Source organism: Aquarana catesbeiana, linkage group LG09 (genome assembly GCF_042186555.1).
Source record: "Aquarana catesbeiana isolate 2022-GZ linkage group LG09, ASM4218655v1, whole genome shotgun sequence".
NCBI lineage: Eukaryota > Metazoa > Chordata > Amphibia > Anura > Ranidae > Aquarana > Aquarana catesbeiana.
The window spans coordinates 288,894,711-288,915,849 of NC_133332.1; the positions used below are offsets into that span (position 1 = coordinate 288,894,711).

A 21,139-nucleotide genomic window follows, 5' to 3' on the forward strand; every position below is an offset into this window, starting at 1 on the left:
ACATTGAAAAAGAATTAGACAGCGATTTTAGTTTGTGGTGCAGCATAGTTCCGCTTTATTGATAATATTTCCATATTTGCCAATTCTCTGCTCAGTTTTCCATCTATACATGTCAATATAAAGGAACTCTAGTATTGTATTCAATTGTATTTACAAAAGATGACAGCATAGTACATGTAATTTTCTTACTTCTACGGTGTACACGGGAAGACCATGTACAATGCAATCAACTTATAGTAAATGGCACCATGGTAAATGAGGACATCCTTTGCTCTGCCCCTTGCATCATGTGATTATTTTTAGGAACCTACTGGCTAGAATGTGTAACTGATGGCAGCATGGGGTCTGGTCTATAGAAACGAAAGATGGCTTCATGTTCCTTTAAAGAGCCATTTGACTCCTCTCAATAATACCTACATTTCTCTTGCTGAATATATCCACATATGTCCAGATTTGGGCAGAAGAGAGAAACAAAATAGGGAAAAGACCTTTTTGAGGCTGAATGCTACTCTAGACACAGGCATATCAGCTCTGCAGATAATAAATGAAACATTATTAGCTGCAGGCCTGAGACCCAGATATCTAGTCCAATGCCCCGAGTCTCAACCTACAGCTAATACAGTACTTCTTTTAGGGGGTAAGAGCATGCTAATCGATTGAGTCAGTGTAGCTGCAAACCCTGCTTCAATGTAACATGGAGTGTATTCTATGAATGTGCATGTACATTTGTTCTTTGCAAATGGGTGCAAAAATGAATGTTATTAGGCTATTTTCCTGAGCTGGTGGACTGCTTCTTATTGATTTACTACACACTGCATTTTGCCCACTAGATGGCGATAAGTAGCATCATCTAGTTGGCCAAATGCTGTATTTTCCATTTTAAAAACAAAGCAAAGGAAATAGCCTTATAATACAGAGGGGAAAATTATTATTTGAGCCCCTGCAGATTTTGTAAGTTCGCCCAATTACAAAGAAATGAAGGGTCCGAGGGAAATTCAAGGCGGTGGAGCAGTGGCGGCCGCTCAAATTTTTTTTTTGGGGGGGGGGGTTGGGAAATGAAGAATACTGAATCCCCCCCCACATCAATTGCAGCCTCACTGTGCCCATCAAATTTAGCCACGTGTGTCCATCAAACGTAGCCACTTGTGCCCATCATACGCAGCCGCTTGTGCCCATCAAACGCAGCCGCTTGTGCCCATCAAACGCAGCCGCTTGTGCCCATCAAACACAGCCACTTGTGCCCATCAAACGCAGACACCTGTGCCCAAACGCAGCCACTTGTGCCCATAAAACGCAGCCACTTGTGCCAACTGATCCCCCCCCCCACGGTTTGCGGCTCTGGCAGCATCCCCCCAACCCCCACGTTGATCGCGGCTCTGGCACCCGGGGGGGGGGCAGAGCCGCAATCCGTGAGCGCGGGAGTTGCAGCCGAGGGGACTTACCCCTCAGAGCGGCGGTGGCCTCAGCTCCAGTGTGAGTCTCAACGCTCCTCTTCCTAAGCGCCAGGCACCCAATAGGGTGGCCTGGCGCTTTGGTCAATCAGGAAGCAGGTCTGACGTTGAAAAGGTCCTGCCCTCCTGATTGGCGGGGAGGAAGGTTAGTGTGAAAATAGTGAAAATTAATTTGCTATGGTCACACAATTAGGTGGGATCAGGGCACACTCTTTGCACCCCGAGCCCACCCTATTTTGAAGCCTATTAGAGCCTCTAGCTCTAATCAGGTGCTTCAAAAAATACCACCCCCTCCATAGGAATCCATGCGTCCTACACCCTGATGCATGCGATAGCTGCCGGGCGCATGGATGGGGGGGTGGAGTCCGTGCGCCCACAGTGCACGGGCCACCACTGCTGTGGAGTAAACTTTTGTGAAAAGCACCATTTACTGTGGCAGTTCTCAACTATTCACACTAGGTGGGGTTTCCTTAAGTCTTTTAGGACAATACAGAAGTTGCAATGTTCACAACTACCAATGCATTTGATGTGTGTTCATAAGAGTTGTCTGCAGCATATAAGCTAGACTATCCTAAAATCATCTACCAATGACTAGAGCATATAGGAAAATACCTACTACCATATTTGATATTGCTCTTAATAAGATCCACTATAATAGAAAATAAATTACACAGAAAAAATAAAAGGTAATAGATATCACAGAAAAAATAAAAAAATGTGAAAAAAATAAGCCAAACAAATTAAAGTGGAAGTCCATGCTAAAACTAAAATCCCTGCACCTATAGACACCCACAATCTAACACTAACCTATCTAGCCCTGTAAAGAAAAAATCAGTATACATAATTTTTCTGAAGCCGATGCTGTCCGATATCTAGCGGCGGAAGCTCTGCAGAGGACACGGCTGTGCAATGAATGGGAAGTGACGTCACCCATAGAGTTGCTATGGGGCTTCCTTTGTCAGACGTGTCCTCTGCACCCACCTACACAGAAAAGCCGCGGCTGTCAGCTCAGCGTGGGATTGGGCTGGATCAGCTTCAGAAAAATTATGTATACTGATTTTTTTTTCTTTACAAGGCTAGATAGGTTAGTGTTAGATTGTGGGTGTCTATAGAAGCAGGTATTTTAGTTTTAGCATAGACTTCCACTTTAACTAGTAAAAGCCAGAGTGACGGCTAATTTTCCTTCAGTATCCCTGAGTAAGCAGGGAAAACTCAAATGCTGGTTGGCCACTAGGATCAGTTGTCAGATAAGAGGGATCATAAAATGCTGCCCCATATACATAATGACTTACAAGAGTTCTGGAAGAGCTGCATCTGCATGTCCACCAGTGGAAAGGATTGCCGGAAGCTGTAGGTCACCAATATCTTCTTCTTCTGGAAAATCTTTGTGACCTGTAAATTGAAGAAAGATCTTGCATTACAGTTGGCTCTGAGCAATTTGTACTCACCATACACCAATGTAAAAAAGCCTTAAGCCAGCCATAGATGGATCGAATCTTGGCCGGTTCAGCAGGGACTGGGCCTTGATTCCATCCATCTATGGGGCAGGCAAGTTGTACTGAAGTCTACCCATTGACTGACTACAGTACTACCAGCCTGTCCGATTGTTTGCATGCGATTACTGCCAGCTGCGATAGCTACCAGCAGTAATCATTGCGTTCTCCTGGTGTTGCAGGAAACAAAAAAAATGCATCATCTATGGCTTGCTTTACTCACCACCAAAAGATCATTGAAGAGGAAGACCTCCCTCTGGTGCAGACCCATCCTCTGGGGGCGGTTGGGATCTGGGACCTCATAGAGTTGGCAGCAGCAAACAAGACGGCGATGTGGAAGAGAAAGAACCTGAAGAGGGGGGACAAGTGTCAGGCGATATACTGTAAGAGTTATTACAGTTATCTAGGTAGTCAGAAAACTAAGTACAGTGTTTAGAATTTACTTACTGGCTTTTTTCCAACTATCATTCTCTCCACAGCTTGCACCTGAGATACATGATCATCATTTGTCCTCAATTCCCGACCCTGGATTCTCTGGTATATTCCAACAAGCAGATCCCTGGGAATATCCTCCCCGTTATCCACCCCTATGAAAAAATGTTAGACATAGTTCAGTATCTATATAGAAACATTTATAATACTTGACACCTAGATATAAAATTCTAGAGTTGTCAAAAAAAAAATGTCAAAAACCATAGTAACATTTTTACTAAATCCAGAACCTGCACTCACTATATTTGGCCTCCCACAGTACACAGAACATGGAAATGCAATTATTTTAGTAAATATAAACCGCTAAATACTTTTTCTCATCAGCAGTTACAGCAGTGTTGTGACTTCTATCAGTGTCAGGTTAAAGCTTGTAGGAGGAGTTTTCATTGTACTCTGACTGTTCTATGAGGCTGCACAACCCCTGACCCTCTGTCTGGACAGTGCTGATGCACCCTTCCAAGAAAAAGAAAAACTCTAGCAATACACACCAATCTGAGCATGTGCAGAGTGACTCCAAAGGCTCTGACTTATCAGAAGATGGATTGGGGACAGTGCAAGAAGTGAAGGATCAGAGAAGACAGGATCAAACAGCCTTTTTACACAATGCGGAGGTTTAACCCCTTAGGTTCCACAGTGAGTATAACAAGCATGCTTTACTGCATATACAGACTGATTTTACTGTTGTGGGTTTAGTAACACTAACATAGCACACTGCAACACCTCATATGCTTTGTGGATTTCTACTGTATTTTCTGTTAATATAATTCGTTAATGACATGAATCTTTGTTTTAGAACATACTAGCCTGTACCATCTGATGCCTTTTAAAGTGTTACTAAACCCACAACAGTAAAATCAGTCTGTATATGCAGTAAAGCATGCTTGTTATACTCACTGTGGTACCTAAGGGGTTAATCTGCATGGTGTAAAAAGGCTGTTTGATCTGTTCCTTTTACTGACCCCAATCCATCTGCTGATAGTACAGAGCCTTGGAGGCACTCTGCACATGCAGATTTTTTTTTTTGGGGGAGGGTGCATGTGATCAGCACAGGGCCAATCAGCACTGTCCAGACAGAGGGTCAGGGGTCATGCAGCCTCATAGGACAGTCAGAGCAGAATGAAAACTCCTCCTACAAGTTTTAACCAGTGCTCAGCCGGACACTGCTAAAAGTCACAAGGCTGCTATATAATGCTGATGAGAAAAGGTATTTAGCAGTTTATATTTACTAAAATAATTGCATTTCCATGTTCTGTGGAAGACCAGATATAGTGAATGCAGGGTCCTGGGTTTAGTAACACTTTAATGATACAGTTCCTAAAGCAGTTACTGTGAATAAAGGAAGTTTTATTCCATGTATCATCATTGTTCCAGGGGGGCAAGCCAGAATGACAGCTTCAGGACATAAACAAAACAAATAGGATGCTACAGGCTTGGCTTTCCTTAAACTGAAAGACTGTAATCATTTTCAAATTTGTCAAATTTAAGAAATGTGCAGTTAAATGAGTGTTGAGGTCACCTTAGCGGTATAGCTGAAAACGGAGGCCGTGGAGCAGAAGTGTTCCCCATAGTGTTCCCCCAGATGTCACTTTTCTTGTGCAGGGTAGTGCTGAGTGGGTTGCTGTCGGCAGCAGCTTTAATTTTCACCCTTATAGAATACATCTCCCATTTGCTGCATCTCCCGGTGTTCAAAAACATCCCTATCTGTATATGAGACTTTCTTACCACGCAGGTTTTTAATGAAGTCATCTAGCTTCATCTTGCGCTCAGCTTTGACGCTCGGGCTGTACATGTCCGTGTTGAGAAGAATAATAGCGAATGCCAGGATAAATATGGTATCTGGGTTACGGAACTGACGGACCAGGGCCGGGTTACATACACAGTAACGCTGACTGGAAAGAATTAAAGGAGTAGAAATGTTAGAATCCAAGGACCAGAAAAGAGAAGCAAAGTCTCCAGTGCAGAAACATAAAACCTGAAGGTTCACCTGAAAGCCTCAATGAGCCTCTCCACCTTCTGTGCCTCTCCCTGAACACGTATGTGAGCCTGGAATTTGCGCAATGCCTCGTCCAGATCCATGTTTGAGAAATCCATTTCATCCACCACACAGCTGAAATAAAGCATAATACAAGGCAATCAATCATAAAGATAAAAAAACAATCTTATTAGGGCTCATACTCACTGCATCTCAAAGAAGGTGCTCCTACAAGCTTTTGAGCGTCTTTGAGCTCACATTTGTTTCTGCCCGGAAACTCCTCTCCATGTTAGCCAATGTGTCCATGCACACTATGGCTTTTTCAGAAGTTTACAGGCATATGCCCTTATGGGCAAACAAAAACCCCCCAAAAAAACAAGTTTTTGAGAGGAGCTTTCGAGCAGAAGACACAACCAAGTAAACAAAAACGTGCAAAAAAGCTTGAAAAAGCTTAATATAGCTCATAAAAGCTTGAAAATGCACAATAAAAAGAAAAAAAAGGGGGGGGGACGGACGAGTTGAGGGGAGGGTTTCTGAAAGAAAAAAACCCTTAGCCGCGGTTCACACAGGGGCGGCACGACTTGCAGGTCGCCTCACCGAGGCGACCTGCACACGACTTCCAGGGCGACTTGCAAAACGACTTCTGTATAGAATTCTATGCAAGTCGCCCCCAAAGTAGTACAGGAACCTTTTTCTAAGTCGGAGCGACTTGCGTCGCTCCTATTAGAACGGTTCCATTGTACAGAACAGGAGGCGACTTGTCAGGCAGCTAGGTCGCCTGACAAGTCGCCCCTGTGTGAACCGGCACTAAGGCCCCTTTCACACATGCGGACCGTTTAGATCTGCCTGTCAGTTTTTTCAGGCGGATCTGAACGGTCGCTCCATACAGCGTCGGATGTCAGCGGTGACATGTCTGCTGACATCCGATCCGCCCTGATCTGATCCGCTCCGCAAAATCCAGATGGATGGATGTTCTATTTTCCATTCGTCTGTCGGATCCGATGAAAACGGACAGGCGGTCCGTAATCATCCGATCCCCCCATAGAGGAGAGCGGACTCTCTGACAGGTGCGTCCCTGCACAGAATGCAGAGATGGACTTGTCATCTGCCGGCTCAGCGGGGATCAACGGAGTGATCTCCACTGAGCAAGCGGAGTAGTAAAAACAGACAGCTCCGTGTGAAAGGGGCCTAATGCTCAAAAACGCTCAATTAATACGTGCAAAACAGCACAAAAAAAGCACAAGCTTTTTCAAGCTTTTATAAGCACAAGTGCCTGTAAAAGCAGCTTTTTTTTTAGCTGCAGTGTGCATGGGCCTGTTATAGATTTCTAAAATACATGCAGCAGACATGGAACCCAAGAGATCCGCACCCATCAGTTTATGGACAATATGGAGAATACAGAATTCTTCTGTATAGTAAAATTCAGGACTGCAATCCAGCTAGGCTCTTGTTGTTACCAGTATTAATGGGGTATATGGTGCAATAAGTGTTGTGTGTTGTTACCATGCTGCCGCAGTTTGTTAATGTTTGCTGGTGGAATATTTTACTGTGTACTTGCAGTTCCCCTGCTCCAGGTCCGTACACATAGAACTGAACTCCTGGCAGAGGACCATGTTACAGTTTTCCTAAACTTCCAGATGTTGCTTCCAGGTGTGTAGTGATATAAATAAGAAAAACGTATTCTTTTTTAACCTCTCTTCACTTCGATTTCTGGACTGAATGAAAGAAATCACTCAATTTCTCTGTCCAGAGCAGCCTGGATGTCCACATTTCCTATGCTGGCTTTTGTATAGTGACAGTTGGCACCCACAGCTGTCAGAATACCCAAACAGCGATTGCAACTAATTGGCTAAGCATAGCGGAAATGGTAAAAGTTATAATTACTTTCAAAGATTTTTTTTTTTATTGTTTGGTTTTTACTTTTGAATGATCCAAGGTCAGGGACACTAATGAAAGAACACAATTGTCCTCACAGTCCAGCATACCATGTCCTTGCAGACACACAGGGCAAATTGTGATCAACCATCTAATAACAAGATATCGCACACACAGTCACAAAAGATAAATAAAAAGATAAAAAAAGTAAAATATCTGATAGTTTCACATTTATAAATTCAAAGGTGTGGGTTTCCTTACTCTAAGACATCTCTGTTAAACTGTTTTTGGCGGTTTCCAAGGAACTCTCCAATCATTTGTCGGCTCAGACCTTTCCGTTCAAGGATAAAATGTGCTACCCCCACGGGGGTATCAGATAGGAAGCCCCTCTCAATCAAGTACTGAATTCCTTTTTCTGGCTTTCTGCAAAGCAAAAAGAATTATATATATGCATTATATCTAAATAGTTCTACATGGATCAAGTCAAAAAAGAAAAAAATATATATATACACAAACTAAAAAACAGATACAATGTATATCATTTCTTAACCCAAGTTCAAATTTTACAAAAGTAAAAGTGACTGAGATATAGATATATATATCTATATAGATGGATAGAGATATACATAGATAGAAATAGATTATATAGATATATATCTATATAGAGAGATATATTTATATCTCTCTATATAGATATATATCTATAATATATCGATATATATATCTATATATATCGATAGATATATATATATATCGATAGATATATATATATATATATATATATATATATATATAGAGAGAGATATATATCTCTCTCTCTATATATATATATATATATATATATATATATATATATATATATCTCTATCGCTATCCATCGATATATCTCTATCGCTATCGCTATCCATCGATATATCTCTATCGCTATCCATCAATATATCTCTATCGCTATATCTCTCTCTATATATTAAAGTCTTTTTGGACTCACCTATAAATGTTTAAAGTGTACAAAAAGGATAATGAGTGAAATAGAGGTACAGCACTCAAAGCTACCAACTTTCAAGACCATATAATATAATTTTTGTGACTATTATGTTTGGTTCATGCATAATAATCATAACAATTACTGTATTTTTATGTCTAAGAAAAACATTTTCGTTTTTCAGTTTTGTATCGTAAGTGAATATTGGAATAGCTGGGTTCAGTCACATTCATAGATTTGATTAGCACGGCACTGTTGAGTATTTTATATGCAAAGCAGCCCTGCATGCAAAGTAGTTCTGTAGAGCTTTCTATGCATTACCGTATATTCAGGCTGGGTTCACGCTGCCGACGGATGCGGCTGACAGCAGGAATCCGGAGAGAAGCCTATGGTTCAACTGTTTATAACCCTTGGATGACAGATTTTCTATCATAAAAATACAATTATTCCCACAGAGGACTGTTATATTTTGTGGTTGCTAAGCAGTGCTAGATTTCACCAGCAGGTGGTGTCATAAGCAAAATCAGATGAGCACAGTTTGGATCAAGCCCCAAAGGAAGCCGTCACTCCTGTCCAATGAACTATGGCCAGGGCATATCCCGAAAAGGCGAAAGGGAAACTCATGATATCATCAGCCTAATATAGCCACAAAAGCAAAAAATGGAAGCCAAAGTGTTATTATATAAAGAAGTAACAAACACAATGTCAACAGTTACACTATATTACCAAAAGTATTGGGACACATGCCTTTACACGCACATGAAATTTAATGGCATCCCAGTCTTAGTCCGTAAGGGTCAATATTGTTTTGGCCCACCCTTTGCAGTTTCAACTCTTCTGGGAAGGCTGTCCACAAGGTTTAGGAGTGTGTCTATGGGAATGTTTGACCATTCAAATGAATGGGATGAATTAGAGAGCAGACTGCAAGCCAGGCCTTCTCGTCCAACATCAATGGCTGACTTTACAAATGCGTTTCAGTTACTAAGGTTGAATAAAGACACCAGTCCATCCAGTTCAACCTGAGTGACACACTACTAAACCTGGTGGACAGCCTTCCCAGAAGAGTTGAAGCTGTTAAAGCTGCAAAGGGTGGGCCAAATCAATATTGAACCCTATGGACTAAGACTGAGGTGCCAAGTTCATGTGTGTGTAATGGCAGACATCCCAATACTTTTGGTAATAAAGTGCATCTTTTATGGGCTATCGGGGACTGGGTATCATTTTTCAGGGCAAAAAAGAAGCGTATTATTGGTTACTAAGAGCTACTGATAACTTTTTGAAGTTCCCACATACCGTATTTTTGTGGCGTATAAGATGACTTTTTATACTTAAAAATATCCCCCAAAAATCCCCATGTATAAGACTGGGGCCATCTTATACATGAGGTACATTTAGTGCACCTTTAGTTCTTTTGGGCCAAGCTGGCCCAAAACAAACATCCCTAATCTGTCAGCCCACTGGATGTGTGGTAATACCGCATGTACAGTAGCTTCGCCTACATACAGTATACCGTTCTGAGCCAATCACGGTGAGTGATGTATTCTATTAATGAATACAAAGCCTGCTCGGATTGGCTTTGAGAGTCAGAGAGGTGCAGGCTGATGATGTTACAACCTCTACCAATCCGAGCAGGCTTTGTATTCATTAATAGCATACATCACTCACCGTGATTGGCTCAGAACGGTATACTGTATGTAGCCGCAGCTACTGTAGGAGGAGGAAATATGAAGCCAGTTTAAAGCTGAAGGTTGTAAACTTTGCCAAGGAACAGAATAACTTTGCTGATGCAAGACGATACAGAGTAGCAGAAAAGATGGTCAGAGACTGGAAAGCAAATGAAGATGTATTAAAGAGTATGCCAAGGAGTAAGTATGCATTAAGAAGAGGCACCCCACATTGGCCAGAACTCCAAAATCATGTAGCAGACATGGTGAATGAGCATCGCCAAAATGGTTATGTAGATGAAGGGGAAGACACACCATCTGATTCAGAATTAGATCCATATGATAACTGTCTTACAAATGTATCACAAGATGTCATCAACTTATGATGTCAGAGGATGAATATGATGAGGATTTTAAAGTACCGGCAAGTCATAACCATTTTAACCACTTGCTGACCCCTGTACGCCGATATACGTTGGCACAATGGCAGCGGTGGGCAAATGGGCGCACCTGTGTGTCCCCTTTAATTGGTAGGGCCAGCGGGTGCGCGCCGGCTGCGTACAGCGTGATCGTGCCCGTGGGCTCTATGTCCACCGGTGTCCCCGCGATCGTGTCACGGAGCTGCAGAACGGGGAGATGTAAACAAGGCATTAACCTGTTCTGCCTTGTGACATGACAGAGATCACTGCCTACTGTCATCAGGAGCAGTGATCGCTGTCATGTCAGTGGAAGCCCATCCCCCCCACAGTTAGAATCACTCCCTAGGACACACTTAACCCCTTGATCACCCCCTAGTGTTTAACCCCTTCCCTGCCAGTGTCATTTACACAGTAATCAATGCGTTTTTTTTTTTTTGCACCGATTGCTGTATAAATAGTGTCAAAAATGTCCGATGCGTCCGCCATAATGTCGCAGTCCCGATAAAAACCGCAGATTGCTGCCATTACTAATAAAAAAAAAAATAATAATAAAAATGCCACAAAAATATCCCCTATTTTGTAGACGCTATAACTTTTGCGCAAACCAATATACGCTTATTGCGATTTATTTCCCAAAAATATGTAGAAGAATACATATCGGGCCTAAACTGAGGAAAACATTTTTATATATATATATATATATATATATTTTTTTTTTTTGGGGGGGGATATTTATTATAGCAAAACGTAAAAAGCATTGCTTTCTTTTTTTTAAATGTCGCTTTTATTTGTTTATAGCGCAAAAAAAACGCAGAGGTGATCAAATGCCACCAAAAGAAAGCTCTATTTGTGGGGAAAAAAGGACGTCAATTTTCTTTGGGTACAACGTCGCATGACTGCGCAACTGTCAGTTAAAGCGACGCAGTGCCGAATTGCAAAAAGTGCTCTGGTCAGGAAGGGGGTAAAATCTTCCGGGGCTGAAGCGGTTAAAAGGGGGTCACCTTATACGAGGACGGCAAATACAGTAAACTTTACAAAGAAGTAAGATAAGGAAAAGCGGGGGGCATGCTGCTGGAACAAGCAGAGTAACAACAGCTGAACCACAGTATAGTATATCCAGTATATCCAGGCTGGAAGACTGTTACTGGATCAGAAAATAAGGGCCACAAGCATCCCAATGACTAAGCAGGAGAATATTTTTTTTTACTCACAAGCAGTTGTTAGTCTGACACCAGGAACGTCAAAAATACTATCATGGAATCTTTATTTGCTTGTTTACTATGCCGGATCTGCAACTTCCCAATGAGTCAGCAACATAAAACTTTGTTAGACCTAAACAACTTTTCTTGAGCTTCAATGCACAATACATGCACGTTATTTTACTGGTCCGCACTGTATTAAAGATCATTTTCACATTAAAGATATCCAAGCAGAACTCAACGAATTTTACTAAATCTATCTTCCACCGATGTAAGGGTTAAATGCTCATTTAATCTAGGTGTGGAGGGATATCAGTAATATTTGTCCTACTCTTGGCTCCAGCAGGCTCCCCCGTCCATGTGACTGGTCCGGTGCTGCCACCTCTCTAAGGTGCTTTAGCCATGGTCGTCGCATGCTCTTCACTAAAAAAGTACAATGCATTTTATGTGATGACGCAGAGGGGTCGATTTACTAAAACAGCAGAGCGCAAAATCTGGTGCAGCTGTACATGGTAGCCAATCAACTTCAGCTTGTTCAGTTAAGCTTTAACAAAAAAAAACCTGGAAGCCGATTGGTTTCTATACAGAGCTGCACCTGATTTTGCGCTCTCCAGTTTTAGTAAACCAACCCCAGAGGGACCGCCCACAGCCTGGAACTTCGGGTAAAATGCTGCAGATTGTTTTTTGCTGTCTGTGTCTAATTGCAGAGATTTTCTTTCACTTCCTGATGGAACAGGAAGTTAGAGGAAATCTCTACAAATTGAGGGAAATTCCCATCCTCATTGAAAGAGTGCCCCTATATTTCTGCTATAGGGACAATTATAAAATATTGGATTTCCCATCATTTTCTATTTTGATGAGACTAGCCAACAAGACAGAAAATAGATCTTCCCCAATGAGCCACAGAGAAAAAAAAAAAAAAAAAACATGACATGGGTTCTAAACTTTCCCCACTACCCCAAAACTAAAAAAAGAAAAAGAAGAAAGGACTATGGCCAAATTATGGATCACAGGAGTGACCTTCAGTCTGCACACCTGTGACCCATTTTTAGCGAGCTGAAGCCTGCTGTCGGCTGACGTCACAGAGCCGGTCCACGGTTAGGATCCACCCATCCATACAAATGCCTGGACAGGCAGCTAGCTTAGCCTCTCAGCGAACCGCTAAGAGCCAGCCCATCCCGCCCCCTCCACAGCCTGGTGCTCCGAGTGCTGGAGAGGCAGAGCGGAGAGCAGGTGACTGACAGCTCTCAGGTTTTAGGCTGCAGACAGCTGGTGACTGAGTGATCAGCAGTGTTTGATCACTCAGTTCTCAGTCTTGGAGCCAGCGGTGGACAGATGCAGCATAAGACCAATGCTAGACCAAACCTAGGTGAATATATATATATATATATATATATATATATATATATATATACACACACACACATTTTATTTTTTTCATGAATCCCATACTTCTCTTTTAATACACCAGACTTCTAATGCCTAGTTCAAAACCCAAAATGAATGCTGAAAAACGTAGAGAATAATTGCCTTTCACCCAGCTTCCGCTTGTATCACCCAAGGATAGGGTGACGTCATGATTCAAAGTGCAACAGTGTCTTCTTGCAAGATTTAGGATACTCAGCAAGCCCAGGATCTCATCAGAAGGATTGTGACGGCACCATACCCAGTGTGGAAACCAGTTGAAAGGTAATTATAATTTATTTTTCCAACTTTCCATCTATTAAATCTTCTGCCCTTGTTGTTTTAACTTTGGATAGTAAAACATTTTTTTTTCTGCCAGTAAATACCTTATACAGCCCACTTCCTGTTTATCTGGTAAAAAGCTTAGGCTTAGGACATCATGCACAGCTCTCTCTCTCTCTCTCTCTCACTCTCACTCTTGAGAGTTTGCCAGGAAGGATGAGTCATAAGAGGGCCAATCAGAGCTGCAGAGCAGGAGGTGTGCTTCTGTGTAAATCCAGGAACTGAACAGGCAGCAGCTTCAGCTGCCCACAGTTAAAATGGATGCAGCCAGACAGTGGAGGGAGATTTCTGCAGCATATTTGGCAAGTACAGAATCACAGTATATATAAAATAATATGCAAAGTGGTTGGAGGGAAGCTTCAGAATGGCAAAGATGTTTTTATTACTTATTATGTGAGCAGACTGCAGTTCCTCTTTAAAGTGTAACTAAAGGCAAACTTTTTTTTTTTTTCATTTTGGATAGAGGGTCAACAGAACTAGTGTCCCCTTTGGAAGATTTCCCCTCTATTACTGTTCTGATGTCAGCCCAAAATTTGGGTTCTTTAACTTTTACGATGTATGATAATGGTATACAGGATAAATAGAGAGGGTGAATCTCCCTAACAGGGGCACAGACAGCAATAAAAACTGACAGCTGTTCCAATACATCTCCCTCTATCCAAAAATGAAAAAAAAGTTTTGCCTTTAGTTACACTTTATTACAAAAGTCCATGGCTATATAGTAAGAAGCCACATTTCACTTTCCACATTTTGGTTGGTTTAGATTACTGCACTTTGGGCACAGGGATCTTATTAAAGCGGAGTTGACAGGCCCCCTTCCCCACTTCTGGGAGACGGAGTCGCGGTCGTCCCTCAGAAGTTTGGCCCCTCTCCTCCTTGCCCTGCCAATAAGAAAGCGCAGCATACTTCGCACATACACAGTAGGGAACCAGCTGTGAAGCCGAAAGGCATCACTGCCAGCGTCCCTTACCAGGAATGATGCTGGCAGCACCCGTAATGCCATCCAAAGATCGGCTGGGGTGCCGACATTGCGGGCTCCCTGGACAGGTAAGTGCCGTAATATTAAAAGTCAGCAGTTACAGTATTTGTAGCTTCTGACTTAATTTTTTTCACCCAGGCTTGACCTCCTCTTTAAAGAGCCAGATCATGCGTCCTACTAAACTACATTTAAAGTAGCAGATTGTTATGAAGTTCAAGCACAGCAAAACCATAAAGCACTGGAAAAGCAACATAATAATCCTTAGGCCCGGGGTTGTAGGCTAAGCAAGTTAAATAGAGCTATAAAATGTAATAAAATAAAAATAATAATGGGGAAGGGCGACTTGATACTTAACTACTCAATTATAATAGATGACACTATTGGCTTGTATTCCAAGAATCTCTGTCTGGTATTAGGCTGCATTTACACCTAGGCGTAAGGAGAATGTGTGCAAAATCATGCCCTGTTTAAGCTTATTTTGCGTACTATGCGTATAGCCAGCCATTTCAATGGGCTGGCCTATGTGCGACAAGCGCGTCAAAGTAGCTCATGTAACTTTTTTATGCGTTGAGCTTTGCATTTTTTAAAAAATGCATGGCAAGGCTAGAGCATCACGCAGTGCTCTCGCATTTCATAAATGCGCACAAAAATTTGTGATTTTGTGAGCATTTACAAAATGCTCAGGTTAAGGACACTAGGGTTTGACATTATATAGGAAGACTTTTTAGCTTTGTAGGGAACAGTTAAACACTGAGAGGGTGCTTATGCCCCAATGGAAAATATCCTGACGACAAAACAGGAAGCCAGGGGATATCTTCTTAAATTTAGGGAATTTTTCTACCATCATTCAGTGGAACTCTAGGGTTTCTCCAGAGTGTTTTAGGGGTTTCATAAACAGTAGTAGAATTATATCACACCTTATGGTGCTTGCATAGTTCTGTCTCCGTTCTTCCCACTGACCACCATTGTAAGACATTTTCCTCTAAATGGCCATCAATGTAAAGTAATAGCAATCTGAGGGAGCACCCCTCCCACTGACCATGAATGTAAGGGAGCACCCCTTCCACTGACCATGAGTGTAAGGGAGCACCCCTCCCACTGACCATGAATGTAAGGGAGCACCCCCTCCCACTGACCATGAGTGTAAGGGAGCACCCCTCCCACTGACCATGAGTGTAAGGGAGCACCCCTCCCACTGACCATGAATGTAAGGGAGCACCCCCTCCCACTGACCATGAATGTAAGGGAGCACCCCTCCCACTGACCATGAGTGTAAGGGAGCACCCCTCCCACTGACCATGAATGTAAGGGAGCACCCCCTCCCACTGACCATGAGTGTAAGGGAGCACCCCTCCCACTGACCATGAATGTAAGGGAGCACCCCCTCCCACTGACCATGAGTGTAAGGGAGCACCCCTCCCACTGACCATGAATGTAAGGGAGCACCCCTTCCACTGACCATGAGTGTAAGGGAGAGCCTCTCCCATTGACCACCACATAAAGGAGGGTCTCTTCCACTGACCTTCAATGTTTTTGCATAGGTGATTACAGGTTGAAAAAAGACACAAGCCTATATAGTTAAACCAATGTTAGGGAACACTTCTCCTAATGACCACCAATGTAAGGGTTCACCTCTCCCATTGACCGTCAGTGTAAGAGAGCACCTCCCCTACTGACCACAAATGTAAGGGAGCACTTCTCACTGACCTCCAATATACAGGGACACTACAATTCCAACTCTCCTTGTTTCTTTATAGGCCATTATTTCTTCTCTTTCATTTCATGTTGTATAGCAGGGAGGTATTAAAAAGATTATATGCTCAGGTGTAAAATACATTATTTACGCCACATTTCTTTAATTCTTATTATATCTACTACTTACTGATCACGCTGTAGATATAATGCTTTTTGCAGAGGTTCCCAAAGAACTAAAAAATGATTTCTAGCGCAGTAAAAAGGTTACAAAAGCCTGGTATAGTATGTAATTTCACCCATACATTAATGTTATTGTGTGCTGAACAACACATACACCAAGGCTGAACTTACATAACATCCATAGACTACCTCCTGAAAAGCAAATATTCATCAAACACGCACTCAGGAGCACCTAGTATATTTAACCAAATATCCAACAACCACACTTCCATTATTAAGACTTCTGCTGATGGATGTATCCAACACCTACTTGTTAAAGAGGTTGAGACCGATGCGGTATTGCCTCCTTTGCACCACATCATTGTTGAAAGCAGGAGAGTCCCAGCTGTGCCTGGTTTCCCTCTGGTACGTCTGCTTACAAAGGGTATTGGGGGGCTCCCGTAGGCTGTCACGGGAAGAGGAGCCTGAGCTGCAGTTGATGGTTTCATTGGAGTTAGTGGTGCTGTTTAGACTTTCATTGTCACCATCTGAATTCTCCCCAAGTTCCTGTTTACCATGATGCATATGTCGCACCCCTACCATCCCGCCTCCCACAACCCCCACTGCAGTACCATTATTTCCACCCCCAGTGTCCGATGGCGGAGGCAGAGGTTCCGGATGATAATGGCGATGGGGATGTGGGGAGCGTGCAGGTCCTTTGTGAGGTGCTTGTTTAAGAGTCCCATGTGGGCTGCAGTTCTCTTGTTCATAAACAACCTGCCTATTTAAAGAGCCTCGGTCTGACCTATCACTTAGGTCCACAGAACTGTCACTAGGAGGCTCAATAGTGAGCAAAGGAAGATGAGCGCCTCTCATGCGAAAGTCCCGGCACTCCATGCAGGGAGTGCTCCTTCTACTACCATTCTCGCGGCTGTCTTCCCGGGAGGAAGAGGTGGCCCAGTACTCCTGCCGTGAACTAGTTCCTTGTGGAGTGTCCTGATCAGAGCTTGGAGGCCGGTCAAGAGAAAGAGGTGAGACGGGTACTCCTTCGTCCATATAGAGAGTGACATCACTGAAGGAAGTGGCAGTGCTGTCTCCATGTTGTTCCTTGCTCTCTCCCTTTTCCAAGCTTCCTTTTTCATCTCGGGGATCCGTGCAGTGCATAGATCGGCAGCTTAGGGCATCATCTATAGACTCAGCCAAGGACTTAACCTATGAGAAAGAGTGAGAAAGTCAGGTTTTTTTATTACCGTGTCCACATTTGGGAGATTATCCCTTATTTCCTGTACCCAGTGACGGAGATCCCAGGACTTTAATTGATGGGAAATCTCTCCACTTTGTTTAGTAGAGTGGGTAAAGGGGAGAACCTCTGTCAGGATTTTATTGTTGTCCTCCTGTCTTAGTAATCCCCATTCTCCTCTTTTTTTTTTGTCCTGTTATCACAGGGATAAGGTGTGTTAAAAAACCTACCCTATAGTTACCGAGAGCAACCGCGCTATTCAAAACTAAACATAGTTACATAGTAGGTGAGGTTGAAAAAAGACACAAGTCCATCAAGTCCAACCTGTGTGTGTGATTATGTGATAAACAAAAGGGTTCTGTTGGAGTTGGCCTTCAAGACACCCATTGTTGCAATAGTATTGCTTTAAACTCAACTTTTATAGTTTAGGGCTGCTAAATACATTCCAGGTGCATCAAAACAAAAGGCAATTGAAGCCTTAGCGTTCGCTTTCTTAGAAAAAAAAAAAAAAGCAGCAACAACCTGAATAGAAAAGCCAGCATGCTATGAAGATGGGTGCCAGCATGCTGTGGAGAAGGACCTACACTCTCTGTGGAAGCAGTGGTCACTCCAACACCTCTCACTGGGTTAGCTCTATAGAGGTTTGCCATCAGCAAAGCTCATGTTCCCTTCCGACTGGGGAACACTAGCTCTGACTGAGCAGGGGGTGTGGCTGGCCCTCTACAGAGAGACCACTGCTTCCATACCAAGTCCTTCTCTGCAGTAGGTTGACAGGAAATGTGGTTTTCTATTCAAGTGGAGGCTGCTTTCTAAAGTAAAACAAACACCTAAGTTTAGTTTCACCTGAAGTGTAATTAAACGAAAAGTTCAGTTGAGCTTCAAAACTTATGTTTAAAAATGTAGCTCCAATGCCTTAAAGCGGAAGTAAACCCATCCATAAAACAATTTCATTTCCGGCACATGCCGGAAATGTAACACTCCCATTGGTTGTGCTCTCAACCAAACTGTCAAACCATCCAATGGCTTGTGTCACATGTGCAGCATCATGGCAGTTGTAGATTAAACAGAGGCAAAGATGGCAGCTTCCTTGGCTGAAAACGATAGGGGGGTTTACTTACACTTTAACTTTTAATATATAGCTAGCTGTGTTGATCCAGAAAAAGCAAATAGTGCAGATTCCAAAACTGGTAATCATCTCCTTTACAAATCCTTAGTCTACCATATCATCTATTGTCATTTCTAGATAACAAATAGCCATATTTAGAATAACAAAAACAAAAGGATCAAAAGAGGAAAGATAATCTGCACAGAGCCTTGCCTTAGTCCCTTATTGATTAGGTCCAGTGCAAGGTCTACAGGTAATATCAGCCTCAACTTAGTAGAAATATGTATCCAAATAGATTTCCAAATTAGAAATCAATAAAGCATATTCTAAAAACATGATGACAGCAGAAATCTTGCTTCAATAGAAACTCATTGGTTGATGATGAGTTGGAGTTGTTTGTGTGTTAGCTTTCAGTAAAATGTTCACTTCACTTCGCTTTCAGTTTGCCTAATACATAATAATGGTGTGTATGACTTCATTAAAATACAGGACACAAAATGAAATCTAACACCAAAATAGAGAATTACCACCCATCAGATACTGATACTAAATTTTACTCTAGGCGGGAAACAATTTGTATAACAAATATAACAATTTGAATCTGGGGAAACAATCCTGAATAACAGGAGGCAAAATTGGACTTGTTACAACTCTATCGGTGAACTTCTGTTATTTTATAGACAGTAAAGACACTAGTCCATCCAGTTCAACCCGTGTACTAGCTGTATGTGTGTTCAGGTCGATAATCATTTCCCATATCCCTGTATACTGTGTTCACTAAGCTGTACGTCCAAGAGTCTTAAAACTATCAATACTTCTTGCTGACACCACCGATTGTGGAAGAGAGTTCCACATTCTTATTGCCCTGACAGTGAAAAACCCCCTACAAGGCTTGAGGTTTAAATTATTTGCTCCCTTTCTGTCTGTTAGATATGCAATTGATAGTGTTTTTTTACATCTGTTTGAAGTCCAAAAAAAAATATCTGATGATCCTGCCAGAAACCTTGTAAACTGTTAAGTTACTGTGCTCTGTTTCTATTGCACTCTGATCAATCAGTACTGTTACCAGTCATCTCTGTAAAGTACAGACCCACCACCACCATATTGTTAAGACATAGGACAAGAGGTGTGTTACTGGGTGAAAGGAAAAATGTCTGAAAACAAAACACTGATAACCCATCCAAGGGGACTGGTAAACTGCATATACTAAAAGGTTTGTTCTTGGGAGTAAATACATTTTAGTTTAATAGGTGCTGCCTGCAGTGTTTCCCAGCAGTAATAGTAGATGGTGCATTGTGTTTACTGCCTTCCCCAGGCATCATCCCTATGCACAGCTTGTGCTCAGTCTGAAAGTTGGCAGTTGGACCTTCCTTATTTCCTGTGAGGACCACGCACTTTTTGGAACTTATTAACACAGCAGAGTCTGTGCATATGGGCAGTAGATGGGCGAGGCGGCTCTGTGCAAGTACAAGATTGCAGGCAGTTAATGATGCTGCTTCAAAGAGACACTTTCACCATTCCCATACAGGGCAAAGTGACAGTGCCTCTGCCAAAGACATCCACTGACCCCTTGTACTCATCTTACTTGCTCTCCATCTTCTACAGCTGATGAGAATAACTGTGACTTCTGGGTATGAGGTAGCATGTGATGATTCCCTCTGTGGCGGTGCCTGCGACTAGAAGCCGAGGCCCTATCCCTGTGACAATTCCCCCAGGTTGCCAACACATCTAATTTTCATCTGAGGAGCAGCAAGGAGCTCCAAGGTATCAAAGGTAAGATGAGTAAATGGAGGCCCAGGAGATGTCCTTTGCAGCAGCAGTATCTTGGTACTGCACAGTAACTCTTTAAATAGGCATCATTAGTGGTCACAGCATCACCTAACTACTGCCCATATGCAGCGACCCTGCTGTGCCCACAGGTGCCAAAAAGAGTGCATGGTGTTCATAGTAAATATGGTAAGGTCAAGACAGATTCTGTCTAGCAGCAAAGGCTATACATTTAACATAGGTGAGTCTCAGGTGATTACCAAATGCCCAGCTACTATTTAAAAGGACATCACCATTGCATTTAAACCTAACCTCAAAGCTAATCCTGTAAAAGCATGGGGGCCAAATATATGTTGAGGTCTCTTTTAATCTAAAGCAAAGTGGAAAACTCAAAAACCCATAATGAAAAAAAAATGTTGCTATATTTAAAAAAAAAAAAAAAGAAACCTTTGCAGACATCACTATATAAAATGCATTGGGACAAAAGTGGGACTGTGTAGAGGCAGCAATATAGTCATTTCTTCAAGAGCAAAAACACAAAAAAGGGCAGGGGAGTCACAAAAAATGTAGCAGGAGGAAGACAAATGCACAGCTATATAGTGCGCTATGACACAACTAGGAGAGAGGACACACTAGGAATGCAATTTAAAATGGATCTTTCACCCACATATATCTGAAGCAGCCATTTTGTGGGCTGAGCCAATATCCAAACTATCAAGTTAGACAAAGGGTATCTGTTATTTCACTATTTCCAAGTAGATTAAAGACCGATAAGGGTAGATTCCCTAGTTCAGTCAAAAAAATGGCTGCCCCGAAAGTTTGTGGTACCCTTAAAGGATCAGTCCACTCAAAACAAATATATTAGCTTAGACATGTAATCGGGGCGGGTAGGGTGGTGAAT

The 21,139-nt window shown here is 42.4% G+C and overlaps 1 protein-coding gene across 7 annotated transcripts in view; it reads right to left on the reverse strand.

The window, feature by feature from the left end:
* Nucleotides 1-21,139, reverse strand: part of IQSEC2 (IQ motif and Sec7 domain ArfGEF 2) — a 440,728-nt gene that overhangs the window by 21,076 nt on the left and 398,513 nt on the right. For all 7 annotated transcript variants that reach the window (XM_073600380.1, XM_073600381.1, XM_073600379.1 and 4 more), the window contains 7 exons: nucleotides 16,458-17,338; nucleotides 7,545-7,706; nucleotides 5,421-5,543; nucleotides 5,159-5,325; nucleotides 3,392-3,531; nucleotides 3,168-3,293; nucleotides 2,744-2,843 (listed from right to left, as the gene is read on the reverse strand). In XM_073600380.1, the coding sequence (XP_073456481.1) occupies nucleotides 2,744-2,843; nucleotides 3,168-3,293; nucleotides 3,392-3,531; nucleotides 5,159-5,325; nucleotides 5,421-5,543; nucleotides 7,545-7,706; nucleotides 16,458-17,338 (1,699 nt within the window). The remainder of the gene's footprint in view (nucleotides 1-2,743; nucleotides 2,844-3,167; nucleotides 3,294-3,391; nucleotides 3,532-5,158; nucleotides 5,326-5,420; nucleotides 5,544-7,544; nucleotides 7,707-16,457; nucleotides 17,339-21,139) is intronic.